Consider the following 27471-nt stretch of genomic DNA (forward strand, 5'->3'; position numbering starts at 1 on the left):
AGGATGGCCCAAAGCCTTGGGATCCTGCACCCACGTGGGAGACCTGCAAGAAGCTCCTGGCTTCAAATCAGCTCAGGAAGATTCTTCTGTCTTTCCTTCTCTCTGTAAATCTGATTCTCCAATAAAAATAAATAAATCTTTAAAAAAAAATTTCCCCTGTCCATTATCTTCAGACTTGTCCTGTTTTGGCTGAGCAACCCGGTTGAGGACTGAGCTTTTGCTAGCAGTAGTATCACCAAAGCACCTTCTTGGTCATTTCTTCTAGTTGTGGAATATGGTAAGGTTTAATAGACTAACATGCAAAGTTTTCTTTTCTCACCAATTTCAATTCAAATGAAGTATTATTGGCTTCATTTTATCCAGTGGAGGAAACGGTGTTTCAGGGAAGTCATTGTCTTTCACAAAGCTCTATAGAACTGGGGCAAAATTTCAGTCATTCTAGTAAGGTACCCTTTCTCTGGGAACTTCTGTGCACAAAATAGCCCCAAGCTCAGACTCTTCTGTCCTCTGGGAGCTTGTTTGGAGGTTCTAGCAGGGGAGCGCAGCTACTGGTATACCCTTGACCTCCTCTTCGCGCAGTGTCAGGAGGGACGCACGTGGAGCAGTGAGGGAGGAAGGGGACACACGGCTAGCCAGGCAGATCAGCCGAATCAACCCTGGCGATCCATGGGGTGACAGATGTCGCAGCCTGATCGCCCTCACAATCAGGCTCACCTCTCCTTCGATGGCTCATCTTCCCTCGGCTTCCTAGATCACACGCTCCTAAAGATCCCGCCTGCCACTGGTCATTGAGCCTGCAAGCAGACGTGTGGTGCTACCCGTGCGTGGGCACACCCCTCTTCCTGCCGGTGCCCACAGAACTGGCCCAGCCAGGAAAGGGGCTTCTGTTAACGTCTGTGCTGTTTGCTTGGAATACTGTTCTCTCCTTCCCTTCCTCCTTCCGATGAATACAGCGAAAGGCAGGCTTGAGATTTTACTGCAGTCTACATGGGAAGTTAGACAAAGCGACACCAAACCCACAGGCTTTGATTTAATCATCATCCTACTTTACCCTAAACCTAAAGCTTTTTTCTAGAAGTTCAGTAGCTGCTCATCATGAAACAATGTGCCAAATCCAACATATGACTTATTTTTGATGGCAAAAGCAAAAACACTTTGGAACAGTGGAATTTATAAAAACAATGAAAATACACCACACTGACGTAAAAGCAAGCAAACTGCAACTCATATTTGCTTTTTTTTAAAAAAAGATTTATTTATTTTTATTGGAAAGGCAGATATACAGAGAGGAGTAAGAAGCAGAGAGGAAGATTTTCCATCCTATGATTCACTCCCCAAGCAGCTGCAACGGCCAGAGCTGTGCCGATCTGAAGCCAAAAGCCTGGAGCCTCTTTCAGGTCCCCCAGGCGGGTGCAGGGGCCCAAACCTTTGGGCCATCCTCAGCTGCTTTCCAAGGCCACAAGCAGGGAGCTGGATGGGAAGCAGGGATTAGAACCGGCGCCCATGTGGGATCCCAGCACGTTCAAGGCAAGAACTAAAGTTGCTAGGCTACTGCACCGGGCCCTATCGTTTAAACACAAGTGACATTTAATTCTGACTGTAATGGCTGTGTATAGAGGAGATAAAGAAGGAACATGGTACAGAGTACTGATGGCTTTGGAAAAGCTAATTTCAGAAATTTGTTTCAAAAATTGTTGAAATCTGTATGTCTTACAAACTGTACAAAAGAGTACATAGCATTAACAACTCATCTTTGATTTCAAATTTGCAGGTGTTTTTCCCTTGTAGTAGCTTTGTTTTTAAGACTTATTATGACAGAAATATTTTTAAATTTTAAATTTTGTTTATTTTTAGATGAGAGAGGGGATTTTCTATCTACTAATTCATTGCCCCGAATTCTTTTAAGAAGAGGCTGGGTCAGATCAGTGAGGAGGCTGCAGTTGGGTCTCCCTGAGGATGGCTGAGGGTCAGTGGGAAGCTGGACCAGAAGCAGAGCTGCAGAGATGGAAAGCTGAGGCATTCCAGACAAATGCGGGCATCCTAAGGGGGGTTAGCCAGCTGTGCCACAATGCCCACCCAAGAAGCATTTTTAACCAAAAATGGATCATGTTATTCAGGTTAAAAAAAAAAGTGTGACTGCTCTCTCCACTTGGAAATAGTAACTATCTTAAATAATTTCAATAAACTACACTGAGTGGCACAGAATGACCAGGTCAGGAGGTATCTCAGCATCTCAGTAGTAGCAGTGTCCTTGGGAGAGATCTTATCAATGAAGCTATTAACATGCATCCGGAATCTATTCAGAAAGGCTTTGTCTCCAGTCCCCTAATCTGAGAGGGAAGATCACAGAATTTTCTTTGATGCAGTGTAGATGAATACAGTGGCATGTAATCTGAGGACACAGCAGATGATGAGCTACTGCTGCATTTTAGTCTGGGGTCTGACATTTTTAACAAATCATTTCTTCCTTTTGGCTTTTCATTTCCTCATTTGTGAAAAGAAGATAATAATTACTTGTCAGAGACTATCTGGAGAGATTAAATAAAATAGGTCACAAAACAGCATGAGGTAAAGAAACCTGCAGAGTAATTGCACGCCAGGGACTATCGCTAAAAGGCTCTTTAGGTCCATGACTTTGCCAAATTGAAACTTTAAATCAAAGAACTGAGAAAACAGTTTTAATTTAAAGAATCCATATTTGATTTGAAAGAGATCTCCTTAATTGTATACTTAAGTAAAATTTAAGATTTAAGTTAATTAAAATTAACCATAAAAAAATCAAGAAGTGGACTCAATCAGCAATGGAAAATAAAAATGATTTTATTTATATTTCCTTCCAAATGTGTCATAATTGGCACACATACAAGATTCATCATAAAAATAATTTGTTGTATTTCACATTTTTACAAATATTTTTCAACTAGAACCCGAGATTTGCTGTAAGTAAAATACACATGCTATTTAAAATTTAAAAATGGAAGAGCTTAATGTATTGTCATCATTTTTTACTAAGAACTTTTAACAGCAGAGAATAAATAACTTCATAAATACTTTTAAATTCTATTTATAAAGTTTTATCAAAGAAATTTAATGTAAAATGCTACAGATTAACTTTGAAAATATATTAGATAGATTAACATGTGCTGCAAGGACATTTAGTTTTTTTTTCTAAAAATGATATACAGCAAAACCAAAAAAAAATAGTAAAATACTGCAGGTTAAAAGCTTGGACTGTAAGATTAGAAAAATAGCTCAACCCCACTTTATTTTAGCAACTGCACACATATCTTCACATTTAAATTTTAAGAATAACGTTATGGAAATACAAACAAGAACTTAAGAAATGTTTCAATAAAATATTTTTCTATTAAGCACACATAATTATGTAAATAGTCAGGAAAGTAATATCTTCTGGTTGTAGATGACAAAATACTTCTGATAAGTGTTACAGCCTTTCATTTGACCTTATATATTCATATTTCAAAAGTGGTAAGACAGTGGTGTATAATTAGGCCAGATTTTATTTCTAGCAGTTTCTCATATTAGGAAGATTATCTAGTTTTTAAAAAATAATAATTTAAAGCTGCTTTAATATTTGACACTTCAAAAGTCTATTTTAGAATACATATAGCACATATGTCTTTATAAAAATAAACATGTATTAATAACTACTTTACTAGAATAGGTAGATAAATTGAAATATTAGAATATGATCTGAACTTTAAAAAGAACAAAGTGAATTGTGATTACCAGTTTGAACCGTCTGGACCAGATAGCTGCAGAGTTCTTTGGCACACAAGTGATACGTACAGGCTTCTGAAATATATTTCCACTTCCCTCATACCTTGCTAAATAGACTTTTGGATATTTTTTACTTATTCATATTTTACTAGGAAATTTTGCCATTTAGACTATAGACTTGCAATTAAGCCAGAGATCGTTTCCTTTTTTAATATTTCACACTTTACGTAGTAAAACGCATGAGCATAAGCTGTTACTCTTCACTTAGGTGCTAAAGAGTTAAGAAAATTTTCAACATCTGCTAAAGAATTATGAAGCCCATCACTCATATCTTGACTTCTAAGAAACGTTTTAAGAGTGTCTAAAGCGGTTACTGCCTCATTTTTTGAGGGTAGAAGAAGTTCAGTTCCTAGAGACCCATCATCATCCTCTTCATCAGAAGTATACGGTCCAGTTTCGTCCAGTTTACTGCCTTGGGTGCACACCGAGTCATCGCTCGGAGCCGCTTCACAGGTTTCCAGCCCGTCGTCCAAGGCAGCATACTCCTCTATGGACAACCCTTCCGGCAACTCCACCTCTGTCCCCAGCGCCTGAGCCACAGAATCAACGCCGGTGTCTCCCTCCGCCTCTGGTGGGGGGTCACCTTCTTCTTTCGGACTTTTGAATCCTGCCTCCTCAAAGCTTTTCGCTATAGTCTCTGGGGTCACAGCCCTCCAGCAGAGATGCAGTGTGTCCACCGCATCCAGCAGTGAAAACATAAACTCCTGGCTGCCTTCAACGGAACTTAAAAACTTCTTGAGAAAGCAATGCCGATATTTGATTTTAAGGCTTTTCAGAACCCCTTGCTTCATGGCTATAAATCTGGAAGACAGACATGATGGAAAGAAGGCGAGCTCAATGGACTTGAGATTCTTTACCTCGGGATGTGCCGATGAAGACTCCACGAAAACCACTACTCTGCGTTGCTGCGCTTGAAATTGCTCATCAAGCTTCTGCATCCACTGTTGAAATATGTCTGAGCTCATCCATGCCATCCTGTGAGCTTCATAGTGCACAGGCAATGACTTTATACCTTTGAAACACTGGGGGTTTTTGTTTTTCCCGATGATAAGCAAAGGGAGCTTCTCTGAGCCGTCCATGTTGGCGCCAACCACCAGAGTTATCCTGTCCTTGTATAACTTTCCAACGGAGCATGTTTCTCCTTTAAAGGCAAAGGTGTTTGTAGGTAACATCCGATAAAGCAGCCCAGTCTCTTCTATATTAAAGACATTTTTAGGGTGATAATCATTTAAGTAATAAGGAAGTATATTTTGATGCCAGACAGTTGAAGGGTCTACAGACAGACCTGTAGCTTCTACAGGTTGAGCTCTAAACACTAAGCCATACCTGGATTTAAAACGATCCAGCCAACCATTACTACACTTAAAATCATTATGTCCCAGTTTCTGGGCAAAATCGTTAGCTTTCAGGCGCAACATTGGGCCGTTAACTGGAACATTTAGACACTGAGCAATTCGATACCATCGCATTAATGCCTCTTCCAGATCGGTGTAAAAAGCAGTTCTCAGCCTTTTTCTCTTTGGATCAAATCTCAGAGACTCAAAGGCTTCTAGAACTTTGTCTTTATTCTTCATAATAGAAGACAGGGAATTTTTCTTGATGCCATATTCAGCGGCAATCTCTGCTTTTTTCTTGCCACTTTCCACAGCGTTTATGATGTCAATCTTCTCCTCAATGGACAGGCTTTTCTTCTTCTTCACGGTTACAGGAACAGGTGGGGTGTCTGCAGAAGCTTCTGCCATCTCTACCGCTGCTCTGGTGGCAATCGCTCACTTTCTGATGGCTGCTTCCTTAGTTAAATTTCCTGTATGATAGAGGTTGTGGCTTTCTAGCCTCTTTCATAAATTTTTACTTGGTAACTATCTAATAGTTTCTTCTCTCAGCAAACTTATAGATTGGTAGGCTTCTCCAAAGGCTCTGACGGAGAACAAGGTAAAATGCAAGTAGGAAATTTTAGAAGAGAATTTTCTTTCCCAGGAGCTAGTGCAGCTCACTTTATAGTTTATTCAGAGTTCCAGGAGTCAAGTTAAAATAGCAATCTCATTATGTCAAACCTGTCCAGTCCTGCTGGTATATTTTTGGAACTTCAATCCTTTAAGATGATCCATTTTATCCACGCACACGTTCAACCTCCTATTAATTCTCCAAAGGAGGCCTCAGAGATAAGAAAAAAAAATGTTCATGTAAAATGTTACTTTTTAATTGCCAAGTCTCTTTCGCATAAGGAAGAGAATGATAGGCTTTTTTTTTTTTTTTGGAACTTGCAGTGTATCATGTAAAAGAAAAAAGGAAAAGAAAAATATGCAATTTTAGAAATGTCAACTAAGTATCAAAAAGAACTATTTACATGAATAGCAACAATTTTGCTTTTAATAACAACAACAAGAATGGGACCATGGTTTTCGAAGACACAATAAGCCCAGCTTTTAGGAGAAATGCTTACCTCTGGCCGGGTCTCTCTGTCCAAAGCTCCCTAGCTCTGCTCCTTCCTTTGGAATTCTCCCTCGGCCTTTGATTGCTCTGTAATATATACTTCCTAAATAAATCAGATAAATTTAATCTGCTCTGAAAAATGTGGGGCTTACCAAAATTAAAGAACTAAAAATGATGCTGGATGGATCTGTTTGGTGGCTATTTTTTACATGAGGACACCGGCTGCACCCTCTGACTTCCCCAAACGAAAAGCACAGCCAGACAGCAGTCACAAGGCTTGACTTTTAATAGCACATGGAGACGGTGTCTCCTGCAGGGGAGTCTGGTGGAAGAGGCCTCCCTAAAAAAGCAGGTAAAAAGATGGATAACTCTGCTTTTAAAAGGTTCAATTTTATCCTACTCAGAAGCTTAAAGGCCCAATAACGTTCACATTAATTTGACACATTCACTGAATGAACGCAGATGAAAATCACTTGTGGAAGCGTCTAGAAGAAACGAATGATTCAGAGCAATGATGCAGAGAAAGAGCAGGAGGAAGTAGAGTGGCCATGGGTCTTAGCCTAACCTCTCAGGCTCTCTGCTTCCTGTGAAATTAAATGTCCCACCACAGGCTTTGGAGACACACAGATCTGAACTAAGAAGTGACCCTAGGTCATTTACTTAGCCAGCTATAAAGTGGCAGTAATTATAGGACCTGCCTCATGGATGTGTAGCAGTTAGCAAAGCATTTAGCACTTTAAGAACGTGCACAGCAACTGTATGGTGATGATTTCATCATGATCTTTCATGTTCTTTCACTATGTGAATCAAAATTACAATTCGGGAATGTTATGAAATTGCCCTTGCAAATGAAAAGCTAGAAGTCTCACCAGGAATGTGTACTGAAAGCAGAGCTCCTAAGACCGGGAGCACTGCAGTACTGGGAGAACAGTGCCAGGGCACCAGTCAGGCTCCCCACTGCCGGGACCTTTCAGGCTGTGTACCTCCTGCAGCCAGGACAACAGGCTCATCTGATGAGCGGTGGTAACTCCTCCATGAGAGCAAGTGTACTCCCCCCTTTCTGCTGTGCTCCTGGGTTCCAGGTATCTCAGCATACAAACCTTTTTGGCAAAACTTCTTGTTAGAATTTGTTTTCTTTTATTGTTCAACTCAAAGGGGTAATTTGTTTTAGAGGAGAGTCAAAGAGGAAGATCTTCTGTGCAATGATTCACTCCCCAAGCTGCTGCAACAGCTGGAGCTGAGCCAGTCCGAAACCAGGAGCCCAGAGCCTCTTCCAGATCTCCCACGCGCGGGTGCAGGGTCCCAAGGCTTTGGGCCGTCCTCGACTGCTTTCCCAGGCCACAAGCAGGGAGCTGGATGGGAAATGGAGTGGCTGGGATTAGAACCGGCGCCCATTTGGGATCCAGGTGTGTTCAAGGTGAGGACTTTGGCAGCTAGACCACCACGCCGGGCCCCAACGGGGTAATTTTTATCACAGGAATCAGAGCCAGTGAAGGAGCTGAAAAAAAAATTGTCATTATCCACAGGCTTTAGTTTCCAAAATGCTTGACTAGCTGTATTCCAAGGAACTGAGCAGGAAGAAGCTGGGTTTCAGGTCTTCCACATTTTGACTGCATGCAGCCTGGAATTCAGGCCTTCGTGTTATTCCTCCTGTCCTGCTGTCGTGCAGTATCCTTGAGTCACATGGACAGAGCCTGCTCTGACCAGTTACCCAGCCCACGCTCCCAGTACCAAGCGAAGCCAATATTTCCAATGGCTGTCCAACACCTAAAAACTGACATCAACCAATTGAAACCAGTCTTCCGTTATGAATTTGTGGACACAAATATTCAGCTATTGGGCAGGGTTAACTTTGCTAAGGAAATAAGAGTTAGCCTGCCAACTAAAAAACCTTAAATTGTTCATTTTTTGCAATCTCCTGTTAATTTGCAATTATTTTAAAAAGTTTTTAAAATTAAAAAATATATATATTTTACACTTGTTGGGAAGATCCCAATCTTTGGAAATAGAGGTAGCAAGAGCCTATTTTTCAAAAGACAATTCAACAAAAAGTTTCCTAGTTTCTCCATTCCTATTTCCATTTTGTTCTTCCACCTTGTTTGTCAGAAATGAGTGCTATTTCAAATAGGAGGGATAAGAAAGAAAGTAACTTGAAATTTGTGTCTAATCCATTTTTTTGTAAACAAAATAGAATCATCATAATCAGAGATGACTGATCATGATGATCAAATTGAAAATTGTGATTCTTTTTCTTTAGGAAGATAAATTCACCCCCACCATCAAGTTAACAGTGTTATTTCCTTTGTAAACAGCAAAGATACAATTTTCCATGGAAGGGTACAACATAGCTTTATTTATAAAACAATTACATTTCTAATGCCAAACTGTACAATGACTTTTTTCTAGGAATGAATAAGGTAGCAACACTGGCTTATCAATGAAGATGACATTCTCTGATCTTACGCACACAGAATGACATTTGGGATACTCTTTTTTGGGGGGGGGCAGGGAGTAATGGTAAAAGTTAATATATCTTGAAAGTACTCAGCCTCTCAATTAATCTCATTAATCATTTTTTCCCCTTGCAAATATTGTGGTAGATAAATACCTATAATATATTTCAGGCAAAATTTGCTCTTTGTTGAAGAATGGGAACATCCAATTCATCAATAAAGACTTCCAATGTCCTCCAGACCAAACCAAAACCAAACCAAACCAAAACAAAATTAAGTTCTACTACCAATAAGTGAAATATAAATCCTTAAAATAGTAGATACCTTTTTATTTTTTGTCCTTGTCTATCACAACTATAGTCTGTTTTGTTTGTCAGGGTGCAATAATATGGGTTGTTATGAGACAAGCTGGTTCAAAGCTTATTGAGGGCAAAACCTTAAAAAACCTCATTTAAGAGGACAAAAACCTTAAAAACAAAAATAGTTCTTTTTAGCCTAGCAATTCTATATCTAGCATTTTATCCCAATAGATTGCGGGTGTAAAGATAATTTCTTATGAATGTATTTGTTTTTTTAGCGCTGTAAAACACACTTCATACACTTCGTGGCTTAAAGCGACCTCTCCACGGTTCTGGGGGTCAGAAATGCAGCTGGCTTCAAGCAGGTCTGTGCTTGCGCTGAGTCAGGCCAACCCATCAGGCCCAGGCCGGGCAGGCTGGCAGGAGCTTTCAAGCTCCTGCGGGCCTGAGGCTGAATTCGGCTCCTGGCTGTTGCAGACCTGAGGTCTCCAGGGCAAGGCTCATTCTCAGCTCCCTCAGAGGAGTCGGCCTGAGGGGACCCTCCTCACTCCAACCACAGAGAACCCTGGAACCTCTCTGACTTTTTTTTTAAAAGACCCCAGTTCTGGGACAACATCCTTTTATTTTAAAATGACATATAAGTTTATTATTATTATTAATTACATTGCATTATGTGACACAGTTTCATAGGCTCTGGGATTCCCTTAACCCCTCCCTATCACCTCCCCTCATGGTGGATTCCTCCACCTTGTTGCAGTATTATAGTTCAAATTCAGTCAAGATTCTTTCATTGCAAACATTCCAAGCATAGAGTCCAGCATCTTATTGTCCAGATAAATTTAATGGTTCCCTGGAGACCATCTCTGGTCTGAAGGTAGAGCTGGCAGAGTATCATCCTGATCAATTAAAAGCCCCAACATAACATCAACAACATTTTATAATGTTATGGAATTAATTGACATGGTATTGAGTAACCAATATGTTAAAAACTGTAAGTTCTTAACCTCCTGTGACTACTTCATAAACTGTTGACATATGCCTTGTTAGAGTTATAAGCCAGTTTAGACTACCCTAAAAACTGCCAGGTTCAGCAAAATTATGCTTCAACACTATAGTCTGCTAAATACTAAAATGAAAATAGACACGAGACAGCTGAATGGTACCCTATAGCCACTTTAAGGTAGATAGAAGCTGGTTGTTTATAACCTCTCCGACTTCTTGTGCAGACCCCAGCAGGAGAAAACTACCCTTAGGCTTTCCTCCTTCTGACTCACTCAGCGTTGGCTGATTAGTGACCTGTATTACGTCTTCAAAATCTCTGTGCATGTAACATAATAACATCGCGCTGGGAGGGACATCTTACTGTTAATGGGAGGGGATTAAACAAGGGTGAGGTCAACTTGGAACTCTGCCTATTACACAAGAATATTCTTCACATGGTTGTCACATAGTTATACAAAAAACTGGAATTAAGCTAAACACAAAAAACAAGGGTTAGTGAAATAAATTAAGGGATATTCATACGAAAGGACACTGATGAATGATAGAGAAATTTCATGATATATTAAGTAAAGAAGCAACACACAAAACAATCAGCCAACAAATGCAGCCTCTAGTGACAGTTGCATGAAGGCCTAGGCTCAGGGCCACACCTGCAATGCTCCGAGTCACCAAGCAGCAAGTTCTTGGTAACAATGGGTTACGTCTTTGAAGAGCTAATTCAAGAAAAGAACAAGGCGTCCACCAAAGTGTCAGTGTTCCCCTAGGAAACCAGATCATCTTTCCCCTTTACAGTACACTCGCTCCTGCCACTACATTCACCCCAAGCAGCAGCCGTTGCTGTATTCTGGAACCTGCCTGGTGAGCAGCAGATCATAAATTTTTATAATTTATGTCAGTTTCCTGGTGCAAGGGAAAATAAAATGAGTCCAAAGTTCAGTCTCCCAAAAAGGATCTGCCTCACCATGGGATTTAAGGCAAACTGAAATGAGGGCTCGAAGCACGGGCTGCAGGATCACAGAGCTGAGACAGATGAGCTATTACTGAGAGGGTAAAGAATGGGCTCATGATAGAAGTAACACTGTGATCAACCCCATGGACAGGGACAAGACAGCAAACAAGGGGAGACTGGAAGCATCTATGCCAGTAAGAATGAAAAGTAAAGGGCCTGGCACGGTAGTCCAGTGACCAAAGTCCTCGTCTTCCACATGCCGCAATCCCTACAGGCTCCGGTTCTAATCTCGGCGGCCTCGCTTCACATCCAGCTCCCTGCTTGTGGCCTGGGTGGAATCGAGGATGGCCCAAAGCTCTGGGACCCTGCACCTGCGTGGGAGACCCAGAAGAGTCTCCTGGCTTTGGATTGGCTCATCTCTGGCCGTTGCGCTCACTTGGGGAGTGAACCATTGGACATAAGATTTTCCTCTCTGTCTCTCCTCCTCTCTGTACATTTGCCTTTCCAATAAAAATAAATCTTAAAAAAAAAAGAGAGAATGAAAACTAAAACATGCAGGAGAGGGATAATAAGACTATTTGAAGCCCTTTAAGGAGTTAATGGAACTAGAACTTTGAGTTATATACATACTGATGTCTGAACGTCCGAGTCTCCTAAATGAGCACTCTTCTCCACAAATGCAAGACAGTGTTCATTTAGTTGACTACACATTGTGTACAGTGGAAAACTACACTGAGGCTAAACCTCGGCAAGCCTGGAGTGCTTGCATAAGGAAGTAGACTTTATGCAGTGTGCCAAAAACAGCATTAAAAGTATTTTTTAAAAGATGTATTTATTGGGGCCCGGTGCAATGGCGCAGTGGTTAAGGTCCTCCTCGCCTTGCACACCCGGGATCCCATATGGGCGCTGGTTCTAATCCTGGCAGCCCCGCTTCCCATCCCGCTCCCTGCCTGTGGCCTGGGAAGGCAGTCGGAGACAGCCCAAAGCTTTGGGACCCTGCACCCGCGTGGGAGACCCGGAAGAGGCATAGCATCAGCCATTGTGCTCACTTGGGGAGTGAATCATCGGACAGAAGATCTTCCTCTCTGTCTCTCCTCTCTGTATATATGCCTTTCCAATAAAAATAAATACATCTTTTAGAAAAAAAAAAGATGTATTTATTTATATTAAAGTCGGAGTTACAAACACACAGGATGAGACAGACAAATAGAGAGTTCTTGCACCTGCTGGTTCACTCCCCAGATGGCTGCAATGGCCAGAACTGGTCCAGGCCCAAGTTGGGGGCAGTTGATTCTCCTGGGTCTCCCATTTGGGTAGCAGGGGTCCAAGCACTTGGGCCAACTTTTGCTGCCTTCTCCAGGCAGCTGGATGGGAGCTGGAGCAGAGGAGACACAAACCAACACCCACATGAGATGCCAGCACTGTAGGCCGCAGCTCATCCACTAGGCCACAACGCCTGCCTCTGAGAGGAAGAGTAACAGGATCACGTGCAAAGCTTTCCCCAGTTAGCAGAATAAATGCATAAGGGAACTTTTCTACCTTTGTCTATTTCAAATCACGTGTGCATTTACTTGATGTGTGTGTTTGTGTGTGAGAAAGGGACGGGGAGAGCAGAATGGAGACACAGTCCTCCATCTTTTGGCTGGCTCCCCATATGTAACAGCCAGGGTGAACAAGCTGAAGCCAGAAGCCAGGAGCTCCATGTATGGGATCCTGGTATGGGCTGTGGGCGTTCCAAGCAGAGGTTCAACTGCTGAATGAAGTGTTGGCCTTTAGCAACTAGTGACACTGAGGGCCTTCCCATCACTAAATTCATCACACAGACAGCTACAGATAATTGAATGAAATGTATATGTGCCTACTAAATAACTTTCAAAAACACGACAAGCCCTAGTGACTCACACTGTACACCTTCACACTGTGAACTATTTAGGAGCTTATCAAAATGGTACATTATTCAGCATCTTCAATAACAGGCTTGTTTTCAGAGGATTACTTTGGTGATTAGCAGTCTGACCCGCTCTTCACAAAAAGAGAGTTCAACAGTGATGCCATTTTTGAGGTCATACCAGAAAAGATCTGGAGACAGAACTTTCTTCCAGCTCTTCAGAAAATAATCTTGATAAGCAAAAGTACCAACATTTAAAATAGAAATAGTTGGCCATACACAACTCATTCAGAAAGGAATTAAAAAGCAATACTGGGCCTGGAGCAGTGGCCTAGCGGCTTAAGTCCTCACCTTGAATGCGCTGGGATCCCATAAGGGCGCAGGTTTTTATCCCCGACAGTTCCCCACTTCCCATCCAGCTTCCTGTTTGTGGCCTGGGAAAGCAGTCGAGGGTGGCTCAAAGCCTTGGGACCCTGCACCCTGTGTAGGAGACCTGGAAGAGCTCCTGGCTCCTGGTTCCGGATCGGCACAGCATTGGCCATTGCACTCACCAGGGGAGTGAATCATCGGATGGAAGATCTTCCTCTCTGTCTCTCCTCTTCTTTGTATATCTGACTTTGTAATATATTATATAAACCTTAAAAAAAGAAGCAATGCCCTTTAACCTGTTGTCTCCTTCCCTTCTAGGTCACTGCAAGATCCACTACTAGAATTCCTCGGCAGCCCAATGAATAAATAGCATCTCACTTCTCAAAGGAGAACTAAAGAGTTAAAGATAGTGCGATGGCAAATGAACAGATCATCTTTGTTTCTAAGTGCAAATGACAGATGTTCCTTTTTCTTATCTCCCCAACAAGTGCCAACTGAGACAAAGGCAGTAATCTATTCTTCCTAAATGAGCAGATCGATTTCCCAAGCTTGCAGGGATGGGGCTGTCCGACCAAGGAAGAAGGGAGACTTCAAATAAGATCTTGTAGTTAGCATCAAAACTTTCTCTCCTAAATCCAAAGTTCACTGACTGCTGCTTCCTTAAAACAACGGAATTCTCCTGTTTTTCACCACCAGTGACAACGGCTTCTCATGTTGCCAGAGCCAGGTAGCATTCTAACTTCCCACAGGACAGCAGTTGAACTTACAGAACGGTTAATCTCTGAACAGCCTTGCCCATGGTAAATGCTGTGGATGAGGACTGACCACGCTCTGATGGGACTGAAGGGTACTGGACGCAACAGATCTTCACCAAGCAGCAGTCAGCATTCACTCCCTGAAGGTTCAAGCCTGTCAGACTCTCACAGAACCCATCAGCAGCTGTCAAGGGAATGATCCAGCCAAGGGCCCAGATAACCTTTCTCATCTAAGAAACTTCTGACTGACTCTACAAGGTTGATATTCCCACGTCAAGAGATGGTATCGAGGAATCCACAGGCAACAGCCAGCTCACGTGATTAAGTCCTAATTCTCCTCATCACTCCATCTCAGCACTACACACTCTCTTCCAAGTCATCCTTCTGAAACCTTCCGCAAGACACCTGTACTCCGCTACAACTTCCGTCCCAACTCTGTTCCTACCTAGTAAGAGCAGAAATTAGACTGGGATTGTCTTTCTGTAACTGAGACGAACAGGCTGCAAACCAACAGGAAAAGCCACAGTAAACAAGCTGGAGTTTTCGAGCCCCACGCCCCTCTATGTTGTTAAAGACTGAGCCATTTAAGATAAAAGAAGGATGCATTACACACAGACTTAGGCTTTGAGATTTCAAAGATTTCAGATGATACTCTTATGTGTGAAACATCTGCGGTGTCTCAGGTTTTTACTATTCATGAATCCGGGAAAGAGAGGAAAACTTGACTGAAACTCCCGGGAAATCGGTAGAGGTCGAGCTCTGCCGATGGGGCATTTAGTCATCCAACAGGTCTTGTCGGCCAAAGTGACAGAAGTGAAAGGAGGGCACGCCTCACAGCCCCCTTGGCATGTCTACAAGCAAAGTGGGAGTACAAACGAGCACGGACGGTGGCCAAAGGACAAGCAGCCCAGGAGTGTGAAGGCAGATCCGGGTGGCGTAGGCGGGAAACTCAGCTGCAGGCTGCCTGGCATGCCTGCCGAGCCTCCTCTCCCTCCCTCCAAGGGAACCTCGGAGTGTCAAGTAGGGAAGGCATCTGGGAGAAGGAACTGTTTAAGAGTTTCTGTTGAGAGGACAGCGATCTATTGGAGAAGTCTGGGGGCGAGTAAACAGGTCAAACCAGTAAAGGAAAGAAACGAGAAAGAGAGGTGTCAGGGAGCCACCTTGAGCCAGCGGGACCTACAGACAGTGGGAGTCCGAGGAAGAGCCGCGGGACGGCGGGTGTGGGAGTGGACACGAGGGACACGGCGGGAGGCGGGTTTTCCAGAAGCCAGGGGCGTGCGGGCCAGGCAGCTCCCCGACTCTCGCATTCTCTCCACCACCCCAGGGGCTTCCTGGAATAGCCTTCTTCGTGCTCTCCATGGCTGAGAAAGTCGCTTGGGCTCTTTCTGCGGGGCAACCCTCCCGGGAGTCTCCGGTTCGCTGTCAAGTCGGGGTGAGGGTGGGGAGGACGCCTAACGCCTGAGGCCGGGATGTGTGAGGGAGAAGGACCGGGCGCTGCGGGCTCCTGGAGACCTCCGGTCACTCGGACCAGGCTGGCCGGCCCTTGGGTGAGCGGCCACGTCCGCCGGCTGCCTCAGCCAACTCTGTCGCGGCTTAGAAAAATCACCCGGGCAACGACCGCCGGAGAGCCCGGATGCGGTTGCTAGGGCCGCCGCGGGAGGGGCGGGGAGGGAGAGGGGGAGGTGCGCTGGCACCATCGAGACGTGGCTTCGCGGGGCCGGATTTCGGGAGAGAGAGAGGCCGTCCAGGGCTCAGGGCAGTGCGACTTCCGGTCCCTCACTTCCGGCTTCGCGGCTCCGCGTCCCGGTGCTGGAGGCCGCCTCGGGAGGCCGCAGGGCTGGCGGAGTGTCGTGGGCGGTTGGTCCGCGGGCGCCTGTGACAGCTGCAGCTGCTCCCCGCCCGCGAGGAGCCGAGGTGTGCGGGGCGGGGGCGGGGAGGGGAACGTCGGGGAAGGTCCAGGTCGCGTTTCCGCTGGCTTCTGGCCGGGGCTGAGGGCGAGCTTCCAAGCCCGGAGCCGGGGGCGCTGCCAGGCTGCCCGGCTGGCAGGTGAGGGCGGACACGTTGCCGCTGCCGGGCCGTGCTTGCTCGGCGGGGCTGTAAATCGCGTCGCCCGTGCTTTGCTGTTTGCTGCCTGCACCGCTGTTATTGCTGCTGCCCTTCTCTGAGGCGCTCGGAAGGGCGGCACCCTCTTGGCTTTGCATGCAAGAGGCTGGGTCAGGTGGGGCTGCAGGATCCTGCTGAGCTGAGTGGCCCGGCAGGTTGGGTGCCTAGCCAACTTCGTCCCTTCCGACCCCCCAACACACTCCTCCTGCTCCTGCATCCCCCCACTTCCCCTCTACCGCCGAGGGAGAACGAGGGGTAGTGCTAACGCCTAGGGAAGGGTCCCAAGGCGCCGGTGCTTGGGAGGCACAGGCTCAAGTTTGGGGAAGGGAGTTGACTGGCCTCTTCTGGCCCGATCCTCCTGGCCAAGCCACTAGCGGTTACGTGTCTAGTAAAAGGCGACTCTGTGTGTGTATACATTTTTAGACGCCAGGCGGTATTTTGGCCCTCTTTGAGAGTACTTCCTTTGGTCTTACCTTCGTTTGGAGTCCTTTGATCTCAGAAACTTAACACGTCCTGCAAATCTTTTAGCTACCTTTTTTGGGGGGCTTTCTGCGCGCCACCCCCCCGCCTTTGTTTTAGGATGAAGATGTGTAACTTTTCCAGCTGGTTCTTCTTCCAAAAAAAAAAAAAAGACTTGTAGGACTTCTGGTAAACTTAAGCTTCTCTGGTTTTTCACCTGAAGGGAACAATGGTAGTCGTTCCCCAGTTCATTGATAGAAATGTGCCCAGAATTGGTTGAGGCAGCCCCTTACTCTGCAGGAACTGGCTGTTTTGTTGCTCCTCTGAAAGAGCTATGACAGCTGAGGGTATTTTGGTACAGCTGTAATTTTACTTTTCCTCTACTTCGTCCTGCCTCTTGGTGGTGATGGTGGTGGGGGTGGTGGTGATGGTGATGGTTTTTTGTTAAGTGTGATCAACATCCTCTTCACCATCAAGGCTAAAACTCATCTGAGAAAAGGAGGTATTTTTCATACTGCATTTTGGATTAAAATCTCTGCCACAGTTACTGGGTTCCTTTTCACACTGATAAATCGGTTTCTCTTGGATTACCATTTACCTTCTCCCTGAGACATGACCTGGGTTCTGTGCTCTAAGTTGCAGTAACTTTCAGTGGAGGGAGTCTTCCTCACATCCCCATCCTCTGAAATGATATATGGAATTTTGTTTTAAGTGTGTTTTGGGGAGAATGTCAGTTCTTTATATTTGGTTTCTCAAATCTGCAACTTTGGTATAGGATGAAAACACCTGCCTAGTGTTTAGATGAAGTGAATTGAACCAATTTTGCATGAAACTTCATTTTTCCAAACTAGCCTGTGTTGAGTATTTAGAGTAGACTGCAGGGATTGTAGCTTGATATTGAAATCTTCGTTGTTTCAGAACGTTAGTGTTTCTAAACTCCTTCCTAGACTTAGAGAAGGAAGTATGACTGGCTGCTTATTCATTTCTTGATTTGTGGTTTTGAGGTTTCTTCGGACGGATGGTTGGCTGGGGCCCAAGCTCTGGAGAACACGTGGATTTAGAAACAGACGTGTTCATCTTATTGAACACTAGCCCAATAGGGAGAGTTCCTAGTGAAAAGTTTGCTTGCATTTTCTTTCCTGTAGCTCAGGGTGTCTGCCTTGAGCTGTGGCTTTGTCAGGGAGGACAAAGAAGATGTTGCAGTGTGTGGCCCGTAAGCCTTTGGAACGTTGCTGCTTCCTCTGGCACCCTCTTCCTGTAATAGGACTTTTAATGATTAGTTTTCCCTTGTGGATAAGTTAGTATTCCTCCCGGCTTTAAGGTAAGTTTAAAAGTCTGGTTTGGTTGTGAGGTGTTTGTTGACTGAAGATTGTAATTCCAGAGGTACTGGATGCTTGCTGCCCAGACTGGTAGGACCTGTGAAGGGACCCATGCAGCCCATCCTGCTCTTTCTAAAGTACTTTGTTCTATTCACAGAATAATTTACCCTCTGTCTATATCCTTCCTAGGAAGGGGAGAAAACGTAATCTTGTCAATAATAGGTTCTGCTAAATCAGTTTCCTGCTAAGGCGATGACAAATTCGGAAGATAGATTATGTCTGCCATCGCTGCAAGAATCAGTCAGTTTGCTTAACAGTGTACTGTGCATTATGCTGAGTGCTAATCCTCCCTGTAGCCTTCTTTGCAAGGTGGTTACATTTTCTCATGTTTATAAATGAAGAAACAAACCAAATGACTAACTGAAGCGAAAAGGACCCTCCCTGAGTGACACTGGAGGAGCAAGGATTGGAATGTTGGTGGTTTGATTCCAGATTACCACTGTAGTCTTTCCATTACATCCCTTTTTGGAATGAGTTGGGGATACAATGGCTGATTTCCAACCAGACATTAAGAAAAGAGCTTTTCCTTTATTTAAATTTCAGTGGATGAACACCTATGGTATTAAAAAAAGGCATGGCAAAAAGAATCCAATTTGGGTAGAATCATGGAGTGGGTAGTCAGTAGAAGTTCCATGGCCATGACTTTGACTTGTGGGATATGTGTGTTATGACATGAAGACCAGAAAATTTGAAAATGAAGGTTATAAGTAGTAAGCTGACACTATGAGCCTGGAAGTAGACATAAATTTCAGAATGACAGATTTCTAGAAGGAGTGGATTCAGCAGGGATAACGTGGGTATGGATAAAAAGCTAACACTACTTGTACTACTGGAACATGAGTTGTCCCACGTGACATGGAGGATGATGACCTGAGAGACGGGGCAGTCTCCATGTCAGCTGTGTGCCAGCATTGTTTCTGATGTGTGTGGAAAAGTCTTTAAAGCCAGCGGCTCTGAAACTAAGCTTTTTCACCCTTGATTTCTGCTGTTTTTGGTAGTCTAGGAAACCTCGTCAATTGTTTTTGCAGAATTTTAACTGTTCTTTAGCAGAAAAAAAACAGGTTTTCTTTTTCCTTTCTTATTTGCCTCTCCATCTCTCATTCCTCTCACTATTCTAAACCGTTAGGATCGGCTTGTGGTAGAGGTGTGTTAGCTCTGTTAGTGGTTGATCCTTTAAAAAAAGGATACAAGCTCTGAATTGCTGTCTTCCCCTTAACAAACACATTCTTATGTAAATGAAAAGTTCTCTTCAGAGGGGGTGTTTGATGCTCTGCTTTGAAATCCACTGCTGGTATGGCCGTCCATTCAGAATGAGCCCTGAACCTTTGCCATGTTTTCGCCTGTGTCTGATAGCCTTGGACTTCCAGTCCTTGGTGTACGGGCCAGATCCTCTCCTTTTACTCTTGGGGAACAATGTCATGCCCCCCTTGGGACAGGCTCATCAGAGCTGAGAGTTGATGGGGGACCTCTGAGTCATCCAATGAAGGGAGCAGTTGGCCAGCTGTAGTTTCTGCTGACACAATATGGTGCTGTAGAACAAGACTTCCAAACTCTTCCACATCACATCGCACACAAACGATTATGTTTGTGTGGCAGTCTGGAGCTAGGGTGTCTTGGTTCCCTGGAAGATGTAGGGGGTAAAGAGATGGACCAGTATTTCAGCATGTCCATATCTCGTTCTGGGAGCCATGATTGGAAAGCTTTGGTGTAAGAAGGCCTTGATACCTTCTGTTTGTTTAGCATGTAATAATTTACAAAGCACTTTCACATATATTTTTGTTTTACACAACAGTCACTTCAGGTAAGTAGGGCAGATCATATTACTATGTTGGGGAAAAGAAGAAACTGAAATGTAGGTCATGTGCTTTGAGGTCATACACCTGACAGGGATGGATCAGGATGCAGATCCACAGGTAGGAAAGTTACGGCCAGGGGCCAGTGATGGCCAGGGTGGCCACGACCCCACCTCTTTGGTTTCATTGGCATACCTGGGGACAGTGCAAGGTATGTGAAACCTCGTAACAGTGACGGATGGATGTGAAAATCAGAAATTGTTAGTCTTAAGCTCACCCAAGGAGTAAGAGGAGAAGCACAGACGACACAAGTTGCTTGATTCTAGCACTTGTGCTCCTTTCATTATAATGCTCCGAGTCTGGGGTCCAGTAAAGTGGTTGATTTCAGCTCCAGGACATGGTGGTGGCAGCACTGGTAAGGAGGTAGGCCTAGGACTTTGGCCGAGGTAGAGTTCTAGAGAGGATGGCCGTCTGGTAGGATTTCTAAGTGTTGGGAATGAGGTGAGGCGGTGGAGAAGTATGTGTAGGTAAAAGTTATTTGGTGATTGTTGCTACAGATATTAAACAGATTCTTTTCATATCTGCTTAATTGTTAATTGTAGATTCTTTTTTTCCCCCTAAGATTTATGTTTTTACTTGAAAGGTGGACCTGTAGGGAGAGAAATATCCTCCATCCGTTAGTTCATTCCCCAAACGCCTGGAGCTGGGCTGATCCAAAGCCAGGAGCTTTTTCTAAGCCTCTCACGTGAATGCAGGGTTCCGAGGCTTTGGGCCGTCCTCCACTGCTTTCCCAGGCCACAAGGAGAGAGCTGGATGGGAATTGGGGCCAGCAGGACACCAGCCAGCACACGTATGACGCTCGGTTTATTGAGCCACAATGGCGGGCCCCAGATTATTTCCTGAAGATAGGTTTTTTGATGATTATATTTTCTCTCTTTCCTAATTTTTCTACACTTCCTAATACTTTTTAAAAAAAAAAAAAGATTTATTTTATTTTTATTGTAAAATCAGAAATACAGAGAAGAGGAGGGACAGAGAGGAAGTTCTTCCATCCAATGATTCACTCACCAAGGACCACAACGGCCGATACTGTGCCAATCAGAAGCCAGGAGTGAGAAACTTCCTCCAGGTCTCCCACATGGGTGCAGGGTCCCAAGGTCTTGGGCCGTCCTCAGCTGTTTTCCCAGGCCACAAGCAGGGAGCTGGATGGGAAGTGGGGTCTCTGGGATTAGAACCGGTGCCCATATGGGATCCTGGTGGGTTCAAGGTAAGGATTTTAGCCGCTAAGCCACCGTGCCCAACACTTCATATTACTTTTAAAATTAAACAGTTTGAATTAGAGCACTGTATTTATATTCTTGAAATAAGAATTTGAATAATAAGCAAATGGAACAACAAAACATCTTCTATTTCCTCAATCCCCCATCTCCAATACCTTTTCCCAGTTAATTTAGAAGAGTAGGCGTGGCTAGTCAGTTGAAGCATGAGGAAGTTCTAAACCTGCTGCGTAATAATGTAGCCACTGGCTGCATGTGACAGCTTGGGTGAAGGTGGGACATGCAGTTCCTGCTTTGCGCCAGGCACATTTCAGTGCTCAGGAAGCACAGGAGGTAGTGGCTGCTGTACTGGACAGAACAGATTTAGACCATTTCCCGCAATATTGGCCAATCCTGCTAAAACTTGTTGTATTATTTTGCTAAGATTTAAAAAGGACATCTGTTTTTCTTTGGTACCTAGCCATTTTTCGTCTTAGCTGGTGAACTGTCATTGTCATATTTTCTCTAAGCTTTTGTTTAACTAAAAACAGATGGTCAGTCAGTGTTTTTGCTGGGTATTGGGGGATTATAGTTAGCTGCTTGTCTAGGATGAAGATGTCAGCTTTTGCAGGGGCGTGCGTGTCTTCTGTCTCCTTTGAGCTGTAGAGCTGTTTTCATAACCTCCTTTAAATACATTAAATATATCTCAAACGTAGAACTTCTAAGCACTAAGACATTGCTCTTTTGTTGTTTCTTTAGTTGCTGCATGATGTCATTAACTTTGTGTTATAAAAATTTGAAAAATGTGTGATCCTTCCCACACTCTTGCTCAGTATCAAGGATGTCAGCAGCTGTAGTTAATCTTAGCTTCTCAGTGTCTCTTGAACCTGTGCTTTCCTGTTTGCACTACTACCGCTTAAGTGTGTTAACGTCATCTTGCCTAGCACGTCTACAGTAGCTTCCGTTCTTGTGTGCTCACTGCAGATTTCGACTCCTCCCTAATCTGTTATCCATCCCAGGAATTTATTTAGAAACACATCTGATTGTCACTGTCCTCCTTTGTCTTCTAATGTAGTTTTGTATTGCTTCTGGGATAAAACAAAGTCTCCAACAATGAGGAGTTCACCAGCCTCCTGTGGTGTCACCTTCCACTTACCTCTCCCTTCCATACGTGCGCACGTGCCCACCTTCTTTAGTTCTTGGCCCTGCTCAGTAGTTTTTCTGTAACTATATGAAGAGGGACGAGTTAATTTTGTTATTTGGTTAAGCATAAGTTTTGTGGTAGACAAGGGCATAGTTGAGTATCTGTTAGTTGGACAGATTGTCTCATTTCTGCATTCATTTGGGAATTGCTGTAAGTAATTATTGTAAGTTATGTTTAGGGCTGCTGTTGTAGCACAGTGGGTAAAGCTGGTGCTTGTGAGGCTTGCATCCTGCATTGGAGTGCTGGTTTGAGTCGCAGCTGCCCCTCTTCCCATGCAGCTCCTTGCTAATCTGCTTGGGAAGGGAGGAAGATGTCCCAAGTACTTGGGCCCCTGCCAGCCACCTAGAGACACACAGATGGAGTTGTGGGTTCAGGTGGGCCCAGCCCTGGCTGGTGTGGCCATCTGGGGAGTGAACCATGGATAGAAGATCTCTTTCCCTCTGTTCCATTGGCTTTCAAATAAAATAAATCTTTAAAAAGAAGTTTATTTTGATTGAAAAGGCAGAGCAATAGGGAAAAATACACACATACACTCACTAAAAAGCACATGCCAAGGAGAGTCTCCACCTGTTTGTTCACTCTCCAGGTGCCTCCGACAGTTGTTACTGCTCCGGGGTGAAGCCAAATGAGTCTCCCTCGTGGTGGTAGCATCCCAAGGACCCGAGCCATCACCTGCAGCCTGCCTCCCAGGGTGTGCATTCATCAGGAGGACTTGGAAGCAGAACTGAGACTCCTAGGGATTCCGTATGGGCTGCAGGCATCCATAACTGTCCTCCCTGTTGCGCAGGATGGGCCACTGGCCCCTTGCTTAAGGAGCATCACGAACTCAGTGATCAGAATCAAAGGACTTGTGTTAACAAAATAGCTTTTATAGACATCAGATGACTGTTGCTATAGAAACAAGCACAATGTAAATTATTTTTATTTATTTTAAGATTTATTTATCTGAAAGAGGGAGGGAGGGACAGATCTTCCATCTGCTGTTTCACTTCCCAAATGGCTACAACAACTGGGGCAGGGCCAGGCTGAAGCCAGGAGCCTCATCTGGGTCTCCCATGTGGTAGTATCTTCCACTGCTTTCCCAGGTGCGTTAGAAGGGAGCTGGATCAGAAGAGGAACAGCCTGGACTTGAACTGCTACCTGCCTGGGGTGCTGGCATCTTAGCTCAGGGCTTCACCCTCCATACTACACTGCTGATACCTGGAGATGCATATTCATCTTAAAAATTCAGTAAGTTTCTTAGAAGGCTTCTTTCTTTCTCTTACTTTTTTTTTTTAAGAGTTATTTTAGTTTTATTGGAAAGTCAGATATACGGAAAGGAGGAGAGACAGAGAGGAAGATCTTCCGCTTGATGATTCACTCCCCAAAGTGGCCACAATGGCCAGAGCTGAGCTGATCCGAAGCCAGGAGCCAGGAGCCTCTTCCAGGTCTCCCTTGTGAGTGCAGGATTTCACGGCTTTGAGCCATCCTCAACTGCTTTCCCAGGCCACAAACAGGGAGCTGCATGGGAAGTGGAGCGGCCGGGATTAGAACTGGTGCCCTTATGGGATCCTGGCACTTCCAAGGTGAGGATTTTAGCCACTAGGCTACTTGCCAGGCCCTCTTTGTTTCTCTTAAAAACAGGTGTGTACAACGGAAGGTTATTCTCCTACATGGCTGGGAGATACTCCAGTGGAAGCATGATGGACTTGGGAAAATTCATAATGGACACACATTATGATTCAAGAGAGAACACACGGGAGGGGAGGGAAGTTGTGGGAGGAAGAGGGAAGAGCCCACTGCCAACTAAATTGTATTTGAAAAAAAAACCACAGGTGTGAAAGGCATGACAGGTTATCCATCTGGTTCACTTCCCACATGGGACAACTGCCAGGATTGACAGACCAACGTGAGGACCCAGGAACTCAGCCTGGCTCTTCCGTGTGGGTGGCAGGACTCAAGTCCTCGAGTCTCTGCTGCTTCTCAGGCCTCTTAGCAGGGAGCTGGGCTGGAAACGGAGCAGCTGGGACTTGAACTGCCGTTCCAGCATGCTGTGCGGGTATCCTAGCACTGGCTAGACTTTCATACCATAGTGTCTGCCCCTGTGCATTATTTCGTTCAAGGGAGTTTTGCTTTAGAGTTCATAATATTGTATTAATTTTTGTAAAGCAACATCTGAATCCATTTTTCAGTGTGCTATACGCTGTATTAATCCCATCCTGTTTATATCTGCCTTCCTGTGTCTTGGAAGCATCATTTTATTCTCCTTGGTTCAGCAGCAGTCAGCGCATAGATCCTCTAATACTTGTCTGAGACTCCTCAAATCCAATGCATCATGGGGAATATAAAGGTATTTTCAAATTTCCAGGTATGTGGAGTTTTTCTTGTCTCTGGCAAATCTGGTGCCTCTTAACCTCTCTTCTCTGGGTCCCCCCCAAGATTCTAAATTATTTTTTGGGTTGTAAGGTATAGTAAAATCTTGGTAAAAATTCTTACATGGTTTCTCCTTGGGTTAAACTAGTCTATTTAGTTTATAGCAAATAAAAAGCTGTGTTTTGTAATAAAGTCAAACAGCCCTAAACCGTTAGATGAATTGTAACTTCAGAGGCTATTAATTATATATATGTTACAAATGCTAATTAGTAATTCACTTTGTAAGCCTTTGATTTTTATGTGCATTAGTTAATGAATACCTTTGACTGATCTATAGGCATAGAACTCTGGTTGTGATTTAAACCAATGATTTAAACCATTTTTGGGTTCCAGTTTCTTTCTTTTTAAGATTTATTTACTGTTATTTGAAAAGCAGATTTTACAGAGAGAAGGAGAGACAAGTATCTTCCATCCACTGGTTCACTTCACAAGTAGCTGTAACATCTGGATCTAAGTCAATTTGAAGCCAGTAGCCAGGAATTTCTTCTTGGTCTCCCACGTGGGCGCAGGGTCCTCAGGCTTTGGACCATTCTCTGCTGCTTTCCCAGGCCACAAGCAGGGAGCTGGATGGGAAATATAGCAGGTGGGACACAAACTGGCACCTAGGTAGGGGATCCTGGTGATCCTGGTTTGTGCTAGACAAGGATTTAGCCACCCACCCTTCTGGACCCATCCTTCTGTTTTAAAGACAACTTTTAGGGATAACTGAATTTGTGTGAAGATCAAAAAAAAATGTGTATCTTAAATTGCATAGATTATAAGTGAATTTTTAAAATATTGCCACTCCCATGAGGTTAAATCAGTTATGATTGAGCATATATTTTAAAATCTGTGATGTCAGGCCTGGCACGGTAACCTAGTGGCTAAAGTCCTTGCCTTGTACGCTCAGGGATCCCATATGGGTGCCAAGTTTCTCTCCTGGCAGCTCCATTTCCCTTCCAGTTCCCCCCTTGTGGCCTGGGAAAGCAGTTGAGGACAGCCCAAAGTCCTGGGACCTTGCACCCGCATGGGAGACCGGGAACAAGCTTTAGGCTCCTGGTTTTGGATCGGTGCAGCTGCCAGCCATTGCGGCCACTTTGGGGAGTGAATCATCGGATGGAAGCTCTTCCTCTCTGTCTCTCCTCTTCTCTCTATATCTGACTTTCTAATAAATATAAGTAAATCTTAAAAAAAAAAAAATCTGTGAAGGTAATCAGAGCACTTAGAGCATGAATAGAATAGCGTTAAGATGTCTTTGTGGCCTTCAGAAATCCGAGTCTGTGTTACCCTGTCTGTCTGTTCTGGGTTACTCTGGCTTTTCTGGAGGTGTAGAGGTGTATTTTCCTACGGCAGTTACTGTTCAGTGTAGGGAGCTGCTGATAGCTGCTGTTTTCCAAGCATGCAGAGGCAGTTGAAGTCACTCCTGTAATTTCTTCCTTCTCCTTTGACACTCTTGCTGTCTCCAGGTCCCTTCCTCCCCCTGCTCAAGCACAGTAGATTTCTTCGTCCCATCAAAGAGTGATTCTCCCACCTTTGCTCAGCAGTTCTGTTACTGAAAATTTTTCATTTTGATCAAATTTAAACTTGAAGAATAGTTGAAAAAAATACCATGAGCATACTTTCCTTAGTGCTAACATTTTATATACCCACAGTTATCAAAAGTAGGAAATTAATATTAGTATATTATTATTAATCTATAACCCTTATCAGAATTAAATTGCATTTTCAACCACTGTCCTTTTTGTGTTCCAGAATCCCATCCAGGAACCCACACTGAATTTAGGTATTCTTCTGTAGTCTCTACCAGTCTGTAAGTTTCTCACACTTCCCTGTCTTTCATGACCGTGATATTTTATAAGGATACTAACCAATTGCATGGTAGAATGTCTCTTAGTTTGTGTTTGTTTGATGTTTTTTCATGATTGGAGCAAGTTTGGCCTTTTTGGCAAGAATACCAGAAAAATGATGTTATGTTCATCTCTGTGTATTAAGATGTTTATTATATTAGTATGTCTTATTACTTGTGACTTGGTTAAATCAGATGTGCTGTTTTTCTACTTTTGCATGTTAGCTGGTCAGCGCCTTGTGGGAGATAGATGGAGACTGTAAGTCCTGTTTCTGCTTGTGCTTTGGCCCTCTGCTTTTCCCGACTGTCAGTCTGATGTGTCTTGTGTGTAGTCTTTGTTCCTTTCTACGTATCTAGTTGAAGTTCCTTGGTGAGGCTGAGCTGTTTCTTTGTCCTACTTACCTACTTTCATCACTGTGTGTGTTTCAGTCCAGGCCTGTCATTTCTGTTCTTGCTCACACTGGTGTTGACCATTACAGACTTCTCTGTTGGCTCCTGGCCTCTTCCCACAAACTTCTGATTTTAAGTTTTCTTCCTTGCTATACCAACACCTCCTCCAGCCTTGTCTTGGATGTTTTATGCTGCAACTTTAGTAAGAGTCTTGGTTTTTTTCTACTGAATAATGGTGTTTTAAGATCTGTGCACCAGCTGTACTTCTTGTTATCGGAATGACGTGACTTCCAGTTCTTAGTGGACAGGACTAGGAAAGGAAGCTCACACAGGCGTGCATATGCATACATTAATAATCATGAGATCTATTCTGACTCCAGTCCAGCATTGCAGGGTTTGTCCTAGCATTTCTTTTTTATTCTCTAACAGGGAGAAACCAAGTGCTCAGTATCTACGTTCTGCCCCTTTCCTCCCCTCTCTCACTATTCTCTGGATTATTCATTTATAACACACTTAGGTTCATTTGCTGCTGTGTCTGTAGTATTTTGAGTTACCACCATATCCTGAATAACTTTAATCCATTGCTTTTATGGACATTTTTTAATTTTTGAAGGACACGCAAAAATTGCTGTGCTTCTGAGAGTCAGGGTTACTGACCCCCCAACTCCCACTGCCTTCACCTTCCCTCGCTTGCTTCTGTG

General features: G+C 44.0%; 2 protein-coding genes across 4 annotated transcripts in view; one reads left to right on the forward strand and one right to left on the reverse strand.

The window, feature by feature from the left end:
• Nucleotides 1-4001: 4001 nt before the first annotated feature.
• TIGD4 (tigger transposable element derived 4) lies at nt 4002-5543 on the reverse strand. The gene has a single exon (XM_040966935.1). It carries the CDS (start codon nt 5541-5543, stop codon nt 4002-4004), a length of 1542 nt encoding a protein of 513 aa, XP_040822869.1.
• A 10188-nt stretch (nt 5544-15731) lies between these two features.
• Nucleotides 15732-27471, forward strand: part of ARFIP1 (ADP ribosylation factor interacting protein 1) — a 125530-nt gene continuing 113790 nt past the window's right edge. For 2 of the 3 annotated variants that reach the window (XM_040966936.1, XM_040966939.1), the window contains exon 1: nt 15732-15863. The gene's annotated coding sequence lies outside the window, so the exon portion shown is untranslated. Of the gene's footprint in view, nt 15864-25717; nt 26345-27471 lie in introns of those variants that run through there. The other variant, XM_040966937.1, reaches the window with a different exon arrangement.

The sequence above is a fragment of the Ochotona curzoniae genome, unplaced genomic scaffold (assembly GCF_017591425.1).
Source record: "Ochotona curzoniae isolate NIBS_2020 unplaced genomic scaffold, NIBS_Ocur_1.0 scaffold_4506, whole genome shotgun sequence".
Lineage (NCBI taxonomy): Eukaryota > Metazoa > Chordata > Mammalia > Lagomorpha > Ochotonidae > Ochotona > Ochotona curzoniae.